Here is a 17,431-nt window from a genome sequence, read left to right on the forward strand (position 1 = left end):
CAGGCAGGTCTGCAGCCTGGGGACTCTCTGGGGTCAGCTATTTGTCCAGGAGTCTCGGTACTGGGGAGACAGCTCAGACTCGGGGTAAGCAGATGTGCCCAGGGGAGGTGGGGAAGGCAGAGCCACGAGGACACCCTCCCTTTGCCACCCCTTCCTTGACTCGGCCGCCCAGACATCGTGGACATCAAACCAGCTAACATGGAGGACCTCACGGAGGTGATCACCGCGTCCGAGTTCCACCCGCATCACTGCAACCTCTTCGTCTACAGCAGCAGCAAGGGCTCCCTGCGCCTGTGTGACATGCGTGCGGCCGCCCTGTGTGACAAGCACTCCAAACGTAAGTGCGCATGCCTGCCAGCACCCGAGCCGGGCATGGATGTGGGCGGGGCCTCCTGGTGTGGGTGGGTGGGGCATGGAGGTGTTCTTTTTTTTTTTCCTTTTTTTTTTTTTTTACTTTACAATACTGTATTGGTTTTGCCATACATTGACATGAATCCGCCACAGGTGTACATGAGTTCCCAACCCTGAACCCCTCTCCCACCACCCTCCCCATTTCTCTCTGGGTCATCCCAGTGCACCAGCCCCAAGCATCTTGTATCCTGTATCGAACCTAGACTGGCGATTCGTTTCTTACATGATAGTATACATGTTTCAATGCCATTCTCCCAAATCATCCCACCCTCTCCCTCTTCCATGTGTCGAAAAGACTGTTCTATACATCTGTGTCTCTTTGCTGTCTCACATACAGCGTTATCGTTACCATCTTTCTAAATTCCATATATCTGTGTTAGTATACTGTATTAGTGTTTTTCTTTCTGGCTTACTTCACTCTGTATAATCGGCTCCAGTTTCATCCACCTCATCAGAACTGATTCAAATGCATTCTTTTTAATGGCTGAGTAATGTGGGCGGGGCCTCCTGTGTGTGGGTGGGAGGGGCATGGAGGTGTTCTGAATGGGCTAGCGGGGGCGCGGGGGGACAGGGAGTGGGGTGGATTCAGTGCCTCTTTAGTACTGCTAGCAGGAGATACCCAGTCCTGCCACCCACTGCCCCCACCCTAAGTCCCAGCAGAGATGAGGGCCAGGGAGTGAGCTGGGCACTGGAAGTCAAAGAGGGACCACACCCAACTGTCACCTCCTCCAGGAAGCCTTCCTTGATCCCCACATTGGGCCAGCTCCCTCTTCTGCTTTCTGCTCACGACTACACACTGTGCAGAACTTTCTGTGCTGTTCTACCTCCCCCAGCAGGCTGGGTCACTTCATACTGGAACCCCCCAGAGAGCAGCCTCGGGGTTGCCACAGAGGTGTCAGGGGATTCAGGGATGGATGAGGTGCAAGGGAACTTCATATGATAACCAACCACCACAGAACAGCTCACACTGGACACTGAGCCGGGCGCCCAGCCACGCTGTCTACTGGCATAGCTCATCTTGTCACATGAGCTGTCCCGAGGCCTGCACAGTAGGTGAAACGGGCTCCAGAGATGGGCCCAAGGTCACTCACACTGAAACAGTGGCAGGGTGGGACTTGAACCTGGGGCCCTGGGATACCCTGACTGGTGCACCTCACCCCCGGTCTGGGCTGCTTGGTGCTGGATTGAGCTGGCGGCTGTCCACCAGCGCGGTGCTCCCCAGAGGCGCCTGAAGGCAGAGGACCAGCCCATGACGTCCTCCCTGGATGACCTTGCAGGAGCAGCAGTGGGGGCGGAAGCAGACGTGGCCCCAGTCGGGAGGGCTGGGAATCTAGTTCATCTCTGGATCCATCCCAGTGCCTCCAGCAGGACTGGAAATATTGAATGAACGAATGAACGAACAATGAATGAGTGGTGACCAGCTGGCCACTGCAGGGCTCTATCGATGTCTCGGTGAAGGAGGCAGAGGGCTGTTGGGAGGGACAGGGTTATTCTCTTCCCCTGGGGGCTGGTTTCCCTGGGCAGCCAGAGAGGACGGTGCTGCCCCGGCTCCCAGGGACTCAGACTCGGGACTCACTGTAGCTGCCAGCTCCTCCTCCTCCTTGGCCAAGTTCTGTCCCCTCGTCTCACCCCGTCACCCTTCTCTGGGTTCATCCACATTGCACACACTCTCCCAGCCTTCCTTACATTTACAGCTGGGCGGGATGTCCACTCTCTGGGTCGGTACTTAGCACTGGAGCCACTGACCCCCATCCACAAGCCCCAGGGCTCCTCCAGCGGAGCTCATGCATGGTCCTGGGAAAGCCCCCTCCCTGGGTACCGCGCCTTCTGAGCGCTGAGCTGTTGGCACGCAGGATGGGGAGGGCAGATCTCCCTCTCTGGGTGGAGCAGGGGCCACCAGGGCACTCGGTGTCACACGGTGAGCTGCCATGCTCCAGACACTGTCCCTGGGGTGCAGCAGGAACCAATGGACCGACGACAATGAACTCCTACCCAGGCGATCTGATGCCGAGAGGCAGGGAGTGATATAAACAGCCTCCAGGAAAGCAGCGCGCAGGGAGGGTCATGTCAGCGGCACTGCTAGCGGCAGTTACAGTGGAACAGTCTGAGGCGCTGAGCCGGTGCACCATGCAGAATCTTCTAGAAGGACACAGCAGGGGCAAAGGCTTCAAGATCAGAAGGCACCTGTGTGGCGGGATGCTGCCGTCTGTGTAATAGAATATTGTTCAGACACTTAAAAAACTGACTTAGAAGGGGTTTAATGACATGGGGAAATGATTATGTTGGAAGATTCTATGGGGGCGAAAAGCAGGATAATGACTACTTCACCAAAAGAATGGAAACAGAAAATCATGGAAAGAAATACGCCCAGAAATTGTTTCTGAATGTGGGTTCAGGAATTTAGGGAGAATAGGGATGGTTTTGTGCCCCCCACGCTGCTTGAACGATGGTCTCTGTGGGCTGGACGTGGGAGTCAGAGACCCTCTTGGCTTCTGGAACTGTATCAGCTGGTTCCCTGGGATCTGAACAAGCAGCCGCCCACCAGGACAGCCATCAGTCATCCGTTTCCTGAGCCCAGGCACACACAGATTCCGGGCACGTCGTTGTCACATGCCTGGTGGTGTAGATTTGCATGTGACTCAGCCCGCAAAGTCAAGAGCAAGAGCTCTAACTTTATTTCAGTGACTCAGCTCCATTGAATTTCTCACCCCCTTCTCTGGGGGCTGCAGCGAGCATTCATTAGGGCCACGGAGGATTCTGCATCTTCAGCAGGTTCTGGAAGGCTTTGACAGGGCCAAGGTATGAAGGGAGGGACATGGCACCTCTTGATCCCCAGGGGGCTTTTTCAGTGCCTGGTGACACTGAGGGCAAGAAATTTCCTTCCTGAGGACGTTTTTGCATGGATACAAAAATTCTGCTTTAGGCATAAATGATCAGAGATGAAGTTGGCCTTTAATTTTCTTTGCCTACAATCTTTGTCCAGTTTTATTAAGAGGATTGTTCTCTTGTAAAATGAGCTGGCTGCTTTCTCTCTACTTTCCCCTAGAACAGTTAGTATAATATATCTTCTCCTTGAAGTCTTAGTAAAACTCACATGTAGATCCTTTTTGATTATTGGTTTATATGGGTTTTCTAAGGGAATTAATTTTGTATTAAAATGCATTTTTCTAGAATTTTCTTTTCATTCTCAAACTTAATATTCTGCACAGAAACTTTCTCATTAATGCCAGTGACAGGATTGTTCACCAGGCTCTGCAAAATACTTTGAAGCTTCTGTTTTCCTTTCTTCGTCTCATTCGCCACAAATCATGAGTAGGGGAAATACCTGCCCTCCTGTCTGCGTTCTCCAGATGGCGTTTGTTCTTAGTTCTCCTGAGAAATTAAGCAAGCAGACGATTGCCAATTAGGCTGCTATTTTTAATCAAAACAAATGGCTGTTATTGGAGCCAGATCTTGTTTTAAAGAGACTTGGAGGCTAGGACCTGTTCTTTACATCTCACTTCTACCCATTTAGTTACTACTCAGGACTCAGGGGATGGCTGATAGTGATATCCCAGAGATGAATGGTCCAGGCATCATTTTTCCAATGGGTAAGTCTGTGATTTTCTGTTCACTGAAGGAAGGGCATCCCAGATCACAAGTGGATCACATGTTGACCTCTGTCCTTGGGCAGATGAGGAAACCGAGGCTCAGGGAAACAGTGGCTTCCCCAGGCCCCTCCCCATCATCAGGGGCAGAGCCAAGGGGCATAGGCTGCTCCCCAACCCACAGATTCCTGTCCTCCAAAGCAGTAGAAAGCTGGGTCTTTTGTCTGCTAGTCGTAATGGCAGTGTAACCATGGAAACAACTGTGCTTGAATCCTCAAAATAGACAGACACTTCTGCTTTTCACAGCACAGAGTCTGCCAAAAGGAAGGGCCTTGCCAAGAGACATGAAGATTCCCTAGAATAGGTAGGAATGACAGTCGCTACCCCTGGTGGGCCCCCTACTCCGTGCCAGCCCCGTGCTGGGTGAAGCAGGAACCACAGATGATGTTGGTCCAGGGCTTGCTACCCACCAAGTGCTGCTCAAAGTTTACATCTCATTAAGTCCTGAGAGCTGTGCTATGATGCAAGTCCTCGATTATTCATTTTATAGATGAGGAAACCGAGTGTATTGTTTTCCCGTGGCTGCTGTAACGAATTGCCATGAACTCAGTGGCTTAAAACAGCATGAATATATTCTTCGACAGTTCTAGAGGGCAGAGGTCCAAAATTCAGTGTTGTCAGGCCTGCATTCCTTCCGGAGGCTTCAGGGAAGAATCGGTCTCTATCTTTTCCAGCTTCTAGAGGTCACCTGTGATCCTTGGCTTGTGGCCTCTTCTGTCTTCAAATGCATCACTCCAACCCCCGCTTCCGTGCTGTCGTCTCTTCTGCCTTTGACTGTCCTCCTCTCCTCATGATTACCAGTGGGCTGGCCCACCCAAGAGAGTCCAGGATAATCTCTGCAGCTCCAGATCCTGAACTTGCATATGCAAAGCCTTCTGTCATGTTAGGTAACACACGCACAGGTCCCAGGGATGAGGATGTGGCCATCTTTGGGGGCTGTTATTGTTTATCACACAGAGGCCCAGAGAGGTTAAGACATCCCCCTCAGGTCACACAGCTAAGCAGAGCCTATTAGAGGCTCCAGAAGTCTCATGCCTATCTGCCTGTGCTCTTTATCACTTGCTCTTCACAGCATCCTTGAGAATAAAGAATACTCATGGGAGTTAGGGGTGAACCAGGTTCATTTAAAGGGGCTGGATGGGGTAGATTCTCAGAACTCACCCCTGCTAATGGATCTGGGGTGGAAAGACCAGACCCAGCCCTCTCTCTGCTGGGGAGGCTCCTGATGTCTGGGGATGAGTCAGGGCAGAGCCCCCAGCTGAGGGCACAGCCAGTGCAAAGGCCCTGCAGCTGGATCCCGAGGCCCATGTGGCAGGAGCAGAGTCAGGGAAGGTGGGGGGTGAGGTCAGAAGTGCTTGGAGAGGAGAATCCACGTGACGAGGGCTTTACAGACCTTGGTGGGGTGCTCTGGGTTTACTCTGAAAGCACAGGAAACCACGGGGCGCTTTGGCCTGGCTGTGTTTTAACAGGATCCATGGCCCACCCCCTTGCTAATCCTGGAGCCCAAGGTGGGACTTGCCTGGACACACGTGTTCATCTTTCAAGTGGATGTTCTCGTAATGTCAGAGCAGAAGAGGGACCTGTTGCTAGGGCAGCCAGAAGCATGGACCAGGCAGGACCCATCTGTTCCTTCAGGCCGATCTCGGCTCTCCACCTCCGCAGCCCTGCAGCCCCACCTCTGTCCGTCCATGTTTCTTTCCAGGGTCTCGCTGCCCTGCACCATTGTCCCTGAGCATGTGGCTCAAGCCAGGGCCATTCTTCCATCAGCCCTGAACCTCCCTTCCTCCCAGTCCCACTTGGTCAGTTCTGCCTGCTCAGTTAACCCTCCACCTCCCCATCCGTGCCCAGAGAAGATAGGCTGGGCTGTCATCCACAGGCTGACAAGAGCTCACAGCCCCACGGGGTAACCAGGTTATCCTCACTGATGCCATACAAGAGGGCACCCCTGGGCTATGCCAGCAACAGGGGGCAGCATTTGATTTCTTTGGCGAACAGCTGGACAAGCTGCACAGAGAACAGGATATTTGAGTTGGGGTACTGAAGGGTGTATAGGAGTTGGTAGGAAAGACAGGTAGGAAAGAAAAAAGGAGCAAAAACAATGGGAAAAACAACTCTTTTACTGAGCAGCTACTCAAGCACCTCACTGAGCCAGGTGCTTCCAGGTGTTACCTCTGGAGGTCTCACCATGCTTGCCCCCCAGGTGAGGAAACTTGGGCTCAGAGAGGTTAAGGGGCTTGCTTGAAGTCACACAGAGCTTGGCCACTCTGCTGCCTAGTATATGGCAGGGCAAGGGCTAGGATAAGGCGAGTGAGATGCCTAAGTCGTGCCATGGAAGGAGACATTCATTTCAGGCGACCCCAAGAGTGAGCTGTTCAATGTGGCGCCTGCCCTCGGGTTCTGCTTGCCTCACCCTATTCAAGGCCCTGGGACCCTGGTGGGAATAGGGGTCTGCATGTGGCTGCAGGAGGGGAATTTGGGTTTATGAGACTGGAGCAGCAGAGCCCAATTAGGAAGGAGCTTTGTCGGCTACATGTGGGAGCTTGCACCTTGGACCTGTGGGTACTGGGAGCCACGGAGGGCTTTAAGCAGAAGGACACGTCCAAGTTGTGTATGAGGCGGGGCCCTACCTCAGGTTTCACTTCCCTTTTCTTGCATCCCAGGTGCTTCAGAACCTCCCCAGGGTCCCTTTCTTCACTCAGGCGAGCATGACAGGCAGGGGGCTCCTCACACCTCTCCAATGTGTGACAGCAGCGACACCCAGAGGGGAGGGCGTGTTTGTCAGGGAACCAGCTAGGGCCACAGGAGCCTTCATTATGCAACATTAGTTTTTAAAAAAGGATGAGACATGGGTGTCTGCTGTTCCAGAGTCTCTCAACTTTAAAATAATCAGGGCAGGGGAGACAAGGTGTGATGGAGCCCGCCACGCTCTGGGATGCACTTCTTTAAACTCTTGTTGGCCATAATTACTATAAAATGTCCTCAGTGATTCTGTCAATCAGAAGGGAGATCCCCTTGTCTCTTATTAATGCCCTGGGGATGTTCAGGCTGTGGGAGTAGGGGTGGGGATTGATGCAGAAGATTCTGCAGTCTTTCAACAACAAAAATAGTTGTATTGAAAACTTCAACCCTACTTGGTGCTCTGTGGTGACGTAAATGGGAAGGAAATCCAAAAAAGAGGGGCTATATGTGTACGTATAGCTGATTCACCTTGCAGTACGGTAGAAACTCACACAGCATTGAAAAGCAACTGTACTCCAATAAGAATAAATTTTAAAAACACATTAAAATAACAGCAACAAAACAATGTCATAGAAATGTTTGAAAAGAAAGCTGAGAGCTTATCTGTATAACTTTTCTCAGGCTTGTTAATACCCCTTCCCACTAATCTTTTTCAGTTCTGGTGCTTTTGTGCTTAAAACAAACCATCAGAAATGCCCACGGACAGCCAGAACTGAGGTTGCCGTGGGCTGTTGGGAGCTTCTGTTTTCAACTATGGATTCGATCATCCTCTCAGCCTTTGACCTTTGTGGCTCCATGCTCCTTAAAGCTGGCAGAAGACACAGCCATGGCCCTGTGACATCCCATATGGATGTTCCTCTGTGATTCTGGCCCCCGTAGGTCACCAAACTCCCACAAGGTGTGGGAGCTCTGGGAGGTGGGAGTGCAGTGAGCTGGACCAGACCTCGTGGTTTGGGTGGAGGCCAGAGGGAACCAGTGAAGCAGGCAAGGGTACAAAGTCAGGGTGCAAGAGACAGACCCCACTTTATGCTTTTTATATTTTAAAAAATTTTTTATTTTACTTTTAATTGGAGGGTAATGATAGTTGCTTTACAATATTGTAATGGTTCCTGTCATACATCAACGTAAACGAGCCGCAGGCATACACACACGTCCTCCTCTTAAACCTCCCTCTCACCTCCCTCCCGAGCCCACCCCTCTAGGTTGCACCAGGGCACTGGCTTTGGGTTCCTGGCATCACACAGCAAACTTCTGCCGGCTATCTGTTTTACATATGGTAGCGTACATGCTAAGTTGCCTCAGTCACATCTGACTCTTTGAAGCCCTATGCACCATAGCCTGCCAGGCTCCTCTGCCCAAGGGATTCTCCAGGCAAGAATACTGGAGTGGGTTGCCATTTCCTCCTCCAGGGGGTCTTCTTGACCCAGGGATCGAACCCGGGTCTCTTTATGTCTCCTGCATTGGCAGATGGGTTCTTTACCACTAGCACCACCTGGGAAGCCCAATGACTATGTTTCAATACTACTATCCATGCTTTTATATCTTACCTTCTTATCTCTGTCAGCAGAGATGCTGATTCAATCGAGAGAGAATTCCTGCCACATACCTGGGGAAGTACAGGGCACCACCCAGGTCCCTGCTGAGAGTTTGGGGTACACTTCTTTAAATCCATTTGCCCCCTTGCCCCCAAATATTAGGTCCATATCCCTGTTCATTTAAAGACAATACAGAATCTCACTGCTTTAGTTTAAGTAGGGAATCAGTATTGAATTTTTTTTTTCTTTACTCCAGGCATCTGAGAGAAGAGGGAAATGTCATTGATTTAATTTGGGGCTTAACAAAGAAACATTATGAATGTTGATATCTGCAGAAATAAAGATATCAGTTTAATTACTATTACCAGGTACAAAACACAGTTATGTGAGATGACCAGTCAAAATCCAGAGGTTTTAGAGGCTAAAGGTGACCCACCAGGAGGTCTCCTCACCACCACAGGGAGCAAAATCCTGAAGAAACCCACAGCTCGCCTTGCCCACCCTCTCTCCAAGCCCTGCTGTGTCTTCCCATTGCCCGTGGGATGACGCGCTTCCCCTGGTTTACAGTTCCAGGCTCACGCCTTTCTCAATCTCCCTGGCCTTCAGCTCATCACTGCCCCAGGGCCTTTGCACATGATATGACTTCTGCCTGGAGTTCTCCTCCCTGGTATCTCACTTCATTCACATCTCTGCTCAGATGTTCTCTCCCATAGAGGCCCCATTCAAATCACCAGCCCGTCATTCTCCCTGTATCCTCACTTGCTTTGTCTTGCCTCCCAGCACTCACCACTGCCCCCGCAGTATAGCATGTCACTGAGCTTCACTGTCTGTCTTTGGGAGGAGAATAGGGGCCCCAGTAGAGTGGGGGCCTTGCTCAGTGCAGCACCGCAGGCCCTCAAGCAGTGCCTGGTTATGGTGGGTGCTCAGCATGGACTGGCTAACTGAGAGAACGAATGCATGCCTGCAGATATGAGCACACGAGACCATCAGATTGGCCTTGAAACATTCCCTGCCACCCTGCAGAGGGGAATCTGGGCAGGGGCTGTATTTCTGGGAAAGGCAGGAGCAGTGTCGACCTTGGACAAGTGGGAAACTGGGTTCCCAGATGGGGTGTAAGGGGCTGGGACGGACCTGGCAAGTGGCGTATGGGACGTCCCCATAGAAGAGGCACCAGTAAATGGGGCACTCTGGTGAGCCTCTGGGGACACGTGGTCAACCTTGTGCTCCCTGTTTGAAGCCTGGAGGCTCATAGCAGACCAGCAGGCAGAACATTCACCCAGTTGGTGCCCCGTGGGGACAGCTGGACAGGTCATCAAACGTTTGAGTCCTTCTAGACTGGCTAGATATGGCTGCCCACCCACCACCCCATCCTCTTCCCTGAGCCCAGGGCCATCCACAGCCCAGGTCCTACTTGGTCATCAGGGACCGTAAGGTCCATCCTGCCACAGGACCAGGGCCACTATAGGGTCTGATTGGCCAGTGAGGGTGTTGGTTGGCAAACTGATGGGACAGCCAGCAACAGATCTGAGCCTGGAAGAGCTCATCCCGCTGCACAGGGACCTCTGTGTGTCAGGAAGGCCTGCTTACAGAGACGGCAGGGAGGAGACACTACTTGGGGACCCAGCTCTGGGATGTCTGATAGGGGCAGGAAGCTCTTGCCTTCAGGGGCCAGGAAAGCAATGTCCTGTGTGGAGCAGCGGGCCTGCAGTAATATGGGAGGTGGGAGGCCAACGGGACTCACAGGTTGTACTTGGGGCGGCAAGATCTGATTTTGCTGCAACCCCTGTGGCAGCCAAACAACACACCTTAGAGTGGGATTCGGCCATGTGTGCCCAGCACTCAGAGGCCCCTGAGCCAGTTAGAACCGCACAGCGTGCCCCACCTGGTCCAGAGCGTGGCCCAGCACCTTCCAGGATGCTTGGACGCCTCACGGTCCTGGAGTTCAGAATTGCCAGCAGGAGGCAGCAGAGAGCAGCACAGTGAGCACCGCTACTCCAGCTCTGAGACCTCCGGCATGGCTTTTAACCATCCATGCCTGTTTCTTTGGCTATAAGACGGGAATATTAATGGTACCAACCTGACAGTTTTATTGGGGGATTCAGTTCAGTTCAGTCGCTCAGTTGTGTGTGACTCTTTGAGACCCCATGGACTGCAGCACACCAGGCTTCCCTGTCCATCACCAACTCCTGGAGTTTACTCAAACTCATGTCCCTCTTGTTGGTAACGCCATCCAACCATCTCATCCTCTGTCATCCCCTTCTCCTCCTGCCTTCAATATTTCCCAGCATCAGGACCTTTTCCAATGAGTCAGTTCTTCGCATCAGGTGGCCAAAGTGTTGGTTAGATACCAAAGTGTCGATTAGATAAGGTCATGTTTGGGAAAGTTCAGCGCAGAATCTGGATCAGAGTAGACCTCTATAAATACTGTTCCAAGAGCTAGTTCTTCCCCACTTGGAGGATTCATTCTGGCCTGTGCCTGCCAGTATTTAGTTATAGGTTTGATGAATGAATAAACGACTACATGAGCTCAGGGCGGAAACGGAGCTGTATGTTGTTCGAACCTCACAGGCGGGAGCAGCCCAGTGACCTGGTTGTTTCTGTCTCCACAGTATTTGAAGAGCCTGAGGACCCCAGTAACCGCTCCTTCTTCTCAGAAATAATTTCCTCCGTGTCAGACGTGAAGTTCAGTCACAGCGGCCGGTACATGCTCACCCGCGATTACCTCACGGTCAAGGTCTGGGACCTGAACATGGAGGCACGCCCCATAGAGACCTACCAGGTGGGTGCCGTGACCTGGAAAACCTGGGAGCCCTTCTGTGGGTGGGAGACCCCCAGCTCTTCCCTGTGCTTTTGCACGGAGGGGCTTTCCCAGCTATCAGCGGCTTTCATCAGCCCATTTTGCAGGTGAAGACACTGAGGCTCAAGAAATCAAGCAGCTCATCTCACATAGCTCAGCCCAGGGGCAAGCTCAGCCTCACCTCACGGGGCGCTGAGGAGCCTCTGCTTACTGGCTCCTGCTCAGATGCAGGGCTGTGACTAGGCCTTCAGTTCAGGCCCCAGAGGACAAAGATGAACCTCACAGTGGGCTCAGTTTGAGAGTGCAGACGACGGCTTCCCTCCCCTGTAGCCAGTGTCTGCAGTCCTACCATTAAGGCAGGTTAAGCACTGCCTTTTCCCAGGGAGCATCCTTAGCTGGTGATGCAGTGGTGAAATGGGAGCTTGGTACATTTCTAAATCTTCAGGGCAGGATTTTTCAGCCAGGCCTATAGGATGAAGCCTGGGACACCTGCCTGGAAAGTTGTTTGTTCTTTTCTGCTATGATTCATCCATATATATGAGGGAATGAAAGACAAAATTCATGTGATATTACAATTTGGTAAAAATATAGGACTGTTTTAAAGCTGCTTTATAGCTGCTCCAGTTATGTTTCTATCTGGGGCAATCTGGAAGGCTTCTTGGAGGAGGTGACATTTGTTCTGAACCATGTAGGACTCAGTCATGCAGATAAGAGTAGGAAAAGACCTCATCAGAAGACCCAGCCCAATTCTTAGTGTCACCAAGCATCAGGTGCATACAGGGTGCCACCTACACTTGTCACCTCTATTCCTTACTGCCCCTGTCAAGAGGGCACCATGGGCCCCATTTGGCAGGAAGGAACCTGGGGTACTGAGAGGTGATGATATGGGGAGTTTCCTCACAGCTGGGCAGACCTGGAGCCCAGATGGGAGCCCTACAGCCCCCTTCCCTGTCCTCTGTCGTGCCAAGGCCAGGGGTGCAGCATGTCCCAGGAGAGGGAGGGGCCCCACTGGGAAGGGGCACAGAGCTGAGAGGGGAGGATTGGGGTTCATAGTCTGACCTTGGACACGTATGCTCCTGGCAGCCTCATGCTCACAACAATGTCTCAGAAGGTTCTGGTGTGCCCTCCCCCTGCCTGCCCCCCCAGCTTCCTCAGGACAATGGATTCATGAAAGGGCTCCTTTGTTAGCCACATATGTTTACCAGAAATCCTGCCACTCCCTCCAGTTCTGACCCAGGCAGGCCTCCTGCTCCCAGGGCACAGCCCAGGAATAGACCAGCTCTTCCTCTGACGCTCAGGAGTGCAGGGGTCAGAGACTGGGGCAGGAATGACATAACCCCTGCTCAGGCCTGTGGGGATAACCATTCTGATGCCTTCCTAGAGCCTGTCCAGGGACAGGAGTGTTCCAGCTCCCTTAGCACCTTCCCCCCGCACCAGCCTTTCATGTCCTTAGAGGCAGCAAAGGCCCACAGACCCTGAAACTAGATGTTGAATATGAGCATTTTGGCGTTGGGGGGGGAGGGGTGGAGTCCAGAGCCTTCAGATTCTCAAAGCACATGAGGACCCAATAAAGCAGGAGAATCACTGCTCTCGAGGACAAAGCCCAAAGCTGGTTGCTTGGCTTCTGGCCCCACTGACCTCTTGATTCTAAAATAGTAATAGCTACATAAAACCAACATAGTACCTAATGTCTTTAGTTGCTGTGCACTGGAAATTGTGTATTGCAGATCTGTGTTTGGCTGACTTGCAGCACTGACTAGATAAGAGCCTTTCTCTCTTTAGAGAAGTTGGAGTGTCCCAAAAGAGCGAGTGGCTTCCTGCCCCATTTAGTGTCCCAGCAGCTGCTTTGGTGATTTAATTCCCCATCATTTGCATGATGTTGGTTTTCTACCTTCCTGAGTGATACTCCATGGTGGGAAAATGGCTGCCACAACTCCAGGAACGATGCCAACCTTCCAGGCAGGAAAATAAGAGGACATGTGAAAGGCTGTGCTAGTTGGATCTGTGGCATATTTTATCAGGAACTCAAAAGCTTTCCCAGAACATTCCTCAGAAGACCTCTTTCAACTCATTGGCTAGGATGAGCCCACGACCAAACTGGGAAAATTAGTAGCTTTATGGCCTCTGTGGTTGAAGAAGGCAGGGAGAAAGGGGTGTTGAGTTAGCCAGCCCTTGGCATGTGCTGCATTGATCAAAGACCTTGGCACACTTTCCTCTTCTAAGCCTCCCTGCTGCCCTGGGAGGTGGGAATGGTGTTCTCTCGATCCCATTTTATTTGGAGAAAACTGAGCTAAATGGCATATCTGTGGTGGTAGAGTAGCAAGCAACAGACCTTAGATCGGTGCTCACATCTTCCTTACACCAGAGCCCACGCCCTTCCTTACCCTGCCACCAGAGGGCGGGAGGCACTCAGTGTGCAGGAGACAAGAGCCCGTGTGTTTGGACGAGCGCATCAGTGAGGCTGCCGTGACTGCATGGAGCACACACACGTGCCAGCCTGGCGGGCGAACTTGAGCACCCCACAGTCTGCGGCCAGGGATGAGGCCAGGCACCGTTTATCCCATTCATCTTAGTCGCTCCACACCCTGGGCCAGCGTTCCGTGCCCCAGTAGACCCTGGGCTCAGAGGGAGGGTAGGAGCCCCCACCTCACCCTCCAGGGCCCCAGCCGACAGGAACACAGTGAGCCTGGGCTTGGTGTGCCCGTGGCTCAGGAGGCCTCAGGCCACAGACACACACCGGAGGAGAGTCACCGAGGGCTGTTACGGAAGCAGAGTGGAGGAAGGGGAAAGGCTTGGGGAGGGACCCCGCTCCTTCTTTCAGACAAGTGGCCCACCTGGGGAGCCCAGCCACGCCGTCTCCAGTTGCCTCTGATACCACTCGTTCACTTTTTAAAAACTGTATTGAGGCCCTGTGATGTGCCAGGCCCTCTGCACCGCACTGGGAAGTTGTTGGGGAACGAGACAAATAGGTCTTGCCGGAGGGACATCCATTCCAGCAGGAAAGATGCCCAGAAATCAAGCAAACAAGCAGGTGAAATAGTCACAGGCTTCCCAAAGGATGGCAAATAAACCAGAGGCTGCGGCAGAGGAAACAGGCGTGCTGGAGCCTAGGAGAAGTAAGGGCGTGAGCCTTCCGCAGGGAGGGTGTTCCCAGGGGCAGGAACAGCAAGTGCCAAGGCCCTGAGGCAGGAACACGGTTAGTGCATGCAAGGAATGGTGAGGAGCCGGCTGGAGCAGAGTTAGCCTATGGGAGGGAAGGAAAGCCTGAGGCCAGAGAGGTGACCAGGGGGACTTGTGTGCCCTGGAGGGTTTTGAGTAGAGGCATGACATGGTCCAGCTTAGTTTCCAAGGAATCCCTCTCGCTGCCTATAAGATAGACCGAGGCTGGGGGGCGTGGGGAGCAGACACAGAGCTACCAGGAGGGCTTTTGCAATAAGCTGGGTGGGGGTGCTTGGAGCAGGCTGGCAGCGTAGGACAGATGTGGTGAGAGGGACTGGCTCCGGATCACTGTGAATCCTGGACAAGCTGAATGTCGCTGTGAGAGATAAGGAAAAACATGGTCATTTGTAGCCTTTGTACCAGTGGAAGGATGAGGGATAGAAGGACCACCAGGGCTCAGCCATGCTCAGCCTTAAGGGCTCTCTGGCCCACCCTTGTAGACAGCTAGACAGTCCAGTGTGGGCTTCTGGGAGAGAGATCCTGGCTGGAGAGAAACATCTGGGTGATGTCAGCCTATGGACAGAATTTAAAACAAGAGCGCAGGTCAGATGGGAAGATAAGGATGGGAGAGCAAGCTTTGTGGGCGGGGCGGGCAGAGAACCTTCTCTGGGGAGGGGTGTGTTGGCCAAGGCTTGAGGAAGTCCTGGGTTAAGAACCTTCCAGTCTGGCAGAAATCAAGCCAATATTGTAAAGTAATTATCCTTCAGTTAAAAATAAATAAAGAAAAGCTGCCTGGAAACAACAACAAAATCACAATCATGAAAAAATAAAAATAATTAAAATTGATTCTGAGACCAAAAAAAAAGAAAGAAACTTCTAGGCTGTGGGGTCAACATAAACACAAAGTCAGGTCAAGAGCCTCCGGTGCCCCAAGGAAAGAGTCAGACAGAGATGTGTAGCCTGGGGAAATCCAGGGAGGCTGTCAGAGGAGGCGTTCAGTGTGCTCAGCCGCTCAGTTGTGTCCGACTTTCTGCAACCCCGTGGACTGTAGCCCACCCGGCTTCTCTGTCCATGGGATTCTCCAGGCAAGAATAACTGGAGTGGGTAGCCATTCCCTTCTCCAGGGGATCTTCTAAGACCCAGGGATTGAACCCATGCCTCTAGCGTCTCCTGCATTGGCGGGGTGGGGGGGTGGGTTCTTTACCACTAGCGCCACCCGGGAAGCTCTGCTAGAGGAGGGCACCTCCTCTAAAGCTGAGTTTTTAAAGATGAATAAGAGATTCCCAGACAGAAGAGGATGAAAACCTGCTTTTTCCTCCCCCCTCCACCGTCACTGCCTAGCAGGAGTTGGACATTTCTTTCTCTCCATCCCTCTGTAGGTAACTGGGGTCACAGATAGCTCCCCGGTGCTTTGCCCTGCATCCGTCTCCTGGAATCCTCACACTCTTCTCCAGGGGAGGGATCTCATGACCCCCTTTTCAGACAGGAAACCTGAGGCTCCAGGCAGCTAAGTGACTCTCCTGGGTCATGAAGACACACAGAGCCAGGCGTTCAGGCTTCAGATTACCCATTTACCTGCCCCTCCCCCACCCAGGTGACTCAGTGGTAGAGTGGCCAATGTAGAGAACACAAAAGACGTGGGTTCAATCCCTGGATGGGGAAGATCCCCTGCAGTAGGAAATGGAACCCCCTCCAGTATTCTTGCCTGGAAAATTCCATGGACAGAGGAGCCTGGCGGGCTACAGTCTATGGGGCTGCCAAGAGTCGGACTTGACTGAGCATGCATGTACTCCCCCCACCCAGAGGCCAGGACCATGTCCCTGAAGAGAGCTGGCACGCAGGAGGCCCCGTGGGCACAGAGCTTGCACGATCGGGTCACCAACTCTCCTGTGGTGTCAGGTTACCCTGGGAGAGCATCCTGGTCTTCCCCTTGTAAGCTGTGTGACTTCAGGCCAGTTACTTAACCTCTCTGAGCTTCAGTGCCTCATCTATAAACAGGACAGATAGCACCTACTGAGATCACACTTGAGAGGCCTGTGTGAGCGTCCTCTTTTTCTCCGTGATGGTCACCAGTGTGCTCACGGTGACTATTGTCCCCAGAGGACAAGACCCGACTCCCATCACTTACATTTGATCCCAGAACAGCACATGAGGTGTGTGCTCTTATCACTTTAAGGAGGAACAGACCACAGCTCAGAGGGGTAAAGTCACTGTCTAGGGGCACACAGCCAGGGAGGGGCAGAGCCAGGAAGTGGTTCCCTTCGTCACTGTGACTGTCCCCGTCTGGCCACAGCTCAGGGGTTGGCCATGTACCAGGCTGTGGACCCTTCCCAGTGATCAGGGCTGAGTCAGGAGTGCCATCCAGACCCCGGAGGGCACAGCCCTGCTCAGTGAGACCCTCCTCATGGACAGGGGACCAGGACTCTCCAGGCATCCCCTTGACTCACCCCATCGTTCCCTTCTCCCGCCAGGTCCATGATTACCTTCGGAGCAAACTCTGTTCCCTGTATGAGAACGACTGCATTTTTGACAAGTTCGAATGTGCCTGGAATGGGAGTGACAGGTAACCTCAGACCTTGGACCTTCGCCCTGTGGGCCCAGTTGCTGATCTGGCGTGGGGCGGGGCGGGGGGGGTGGTGAGTAGGTGGGGCCAGAATTCCCTGTTATCCAGCCAAAGGAACAAGGTGTTCCAAGGAGCCCCAGCCTTTCCTGTAGACAGGCTCAAGCTCTGGGCTCTCAAGTTCGAGGATGGAAATGAAACTTCACAGTATGGAACTACATCCATTTGGAGCCCCATTCTCCTGAACAGCAGTAGAAGCATCTTCAGACAATTCTGGGTGCCTCACCCCGCAGCCTCTTCCCCAGGCTGTCAAGGGTGAGGGGTATATTAGTGCCACGTCCCCTGTGGGGCAGAAGGCTTTCGCCACTGGTCTACACCTGCCTCCAGCTATTATGGCTTCTGCTTCCAGCCCACAGGGGCTCCAGAGGGCGCTTCCAGCTCCTGCATCTTCTGGGACAAGGGGGCTTCCACAGGTGTACCCGCCCCTCACAGCCCTGCCCACCTGGGAAATGGACCTGAGCCTGACTTGAGTTCCTGTTTCCCCATCACCCGGCTCAGCCCAGGGCAAGTGTGGACAGGGAAG

The 17,431-nt window shown here is 52.9% G+C and overlaps 1 protein-coding gene across 2 annotated transcripts in view; it reads left to right on the top strand.

Moving 5' to 3' along the window:
- PPP2R2C (protein phosphatase 2 regulatory subunit Bgamma) overlaps positions 1 to 17,431 on the top strand; it is a 163,693-nt gene that overhangs the window by 133,726 nt on the left and 12,536 nt on the right. For both annotated transcript variants that reach the window (XM_004009985.6, XM_012180329.5), the window contains exons 6-8: positions 173 to 337; positions 10,942 to 11,111; positions 16,760 to 16,851. In XM_004009985.6, the coding sequence (XP_004010034.3) occupies positions 173 to 337; positions 10,942 to 11,111; positions 16,760 to 16,851 (427 nt within the window). The remainder of the gene's footprint in view (positions 1 to 172; positions 338 to 10,941; positions 11,112 to 16,759; positions 16,852 to 17,431) is intronic.

Source organism: Ovis aries, chromosome 6 (assembly GCF_016772045.2).
Source record: "Ovis aries strain OAR_USU_Benz2616 breed Rambouillet chromosome 6, ARS-UI_Ramb_v3.0, whole genome shotgun sequence".
Lineage (NCBI taxonomy): Eukaryota > Metazoa > Chordata > Mammalia > Artiodactyla > Bovidae > Ovis > Ovis aries.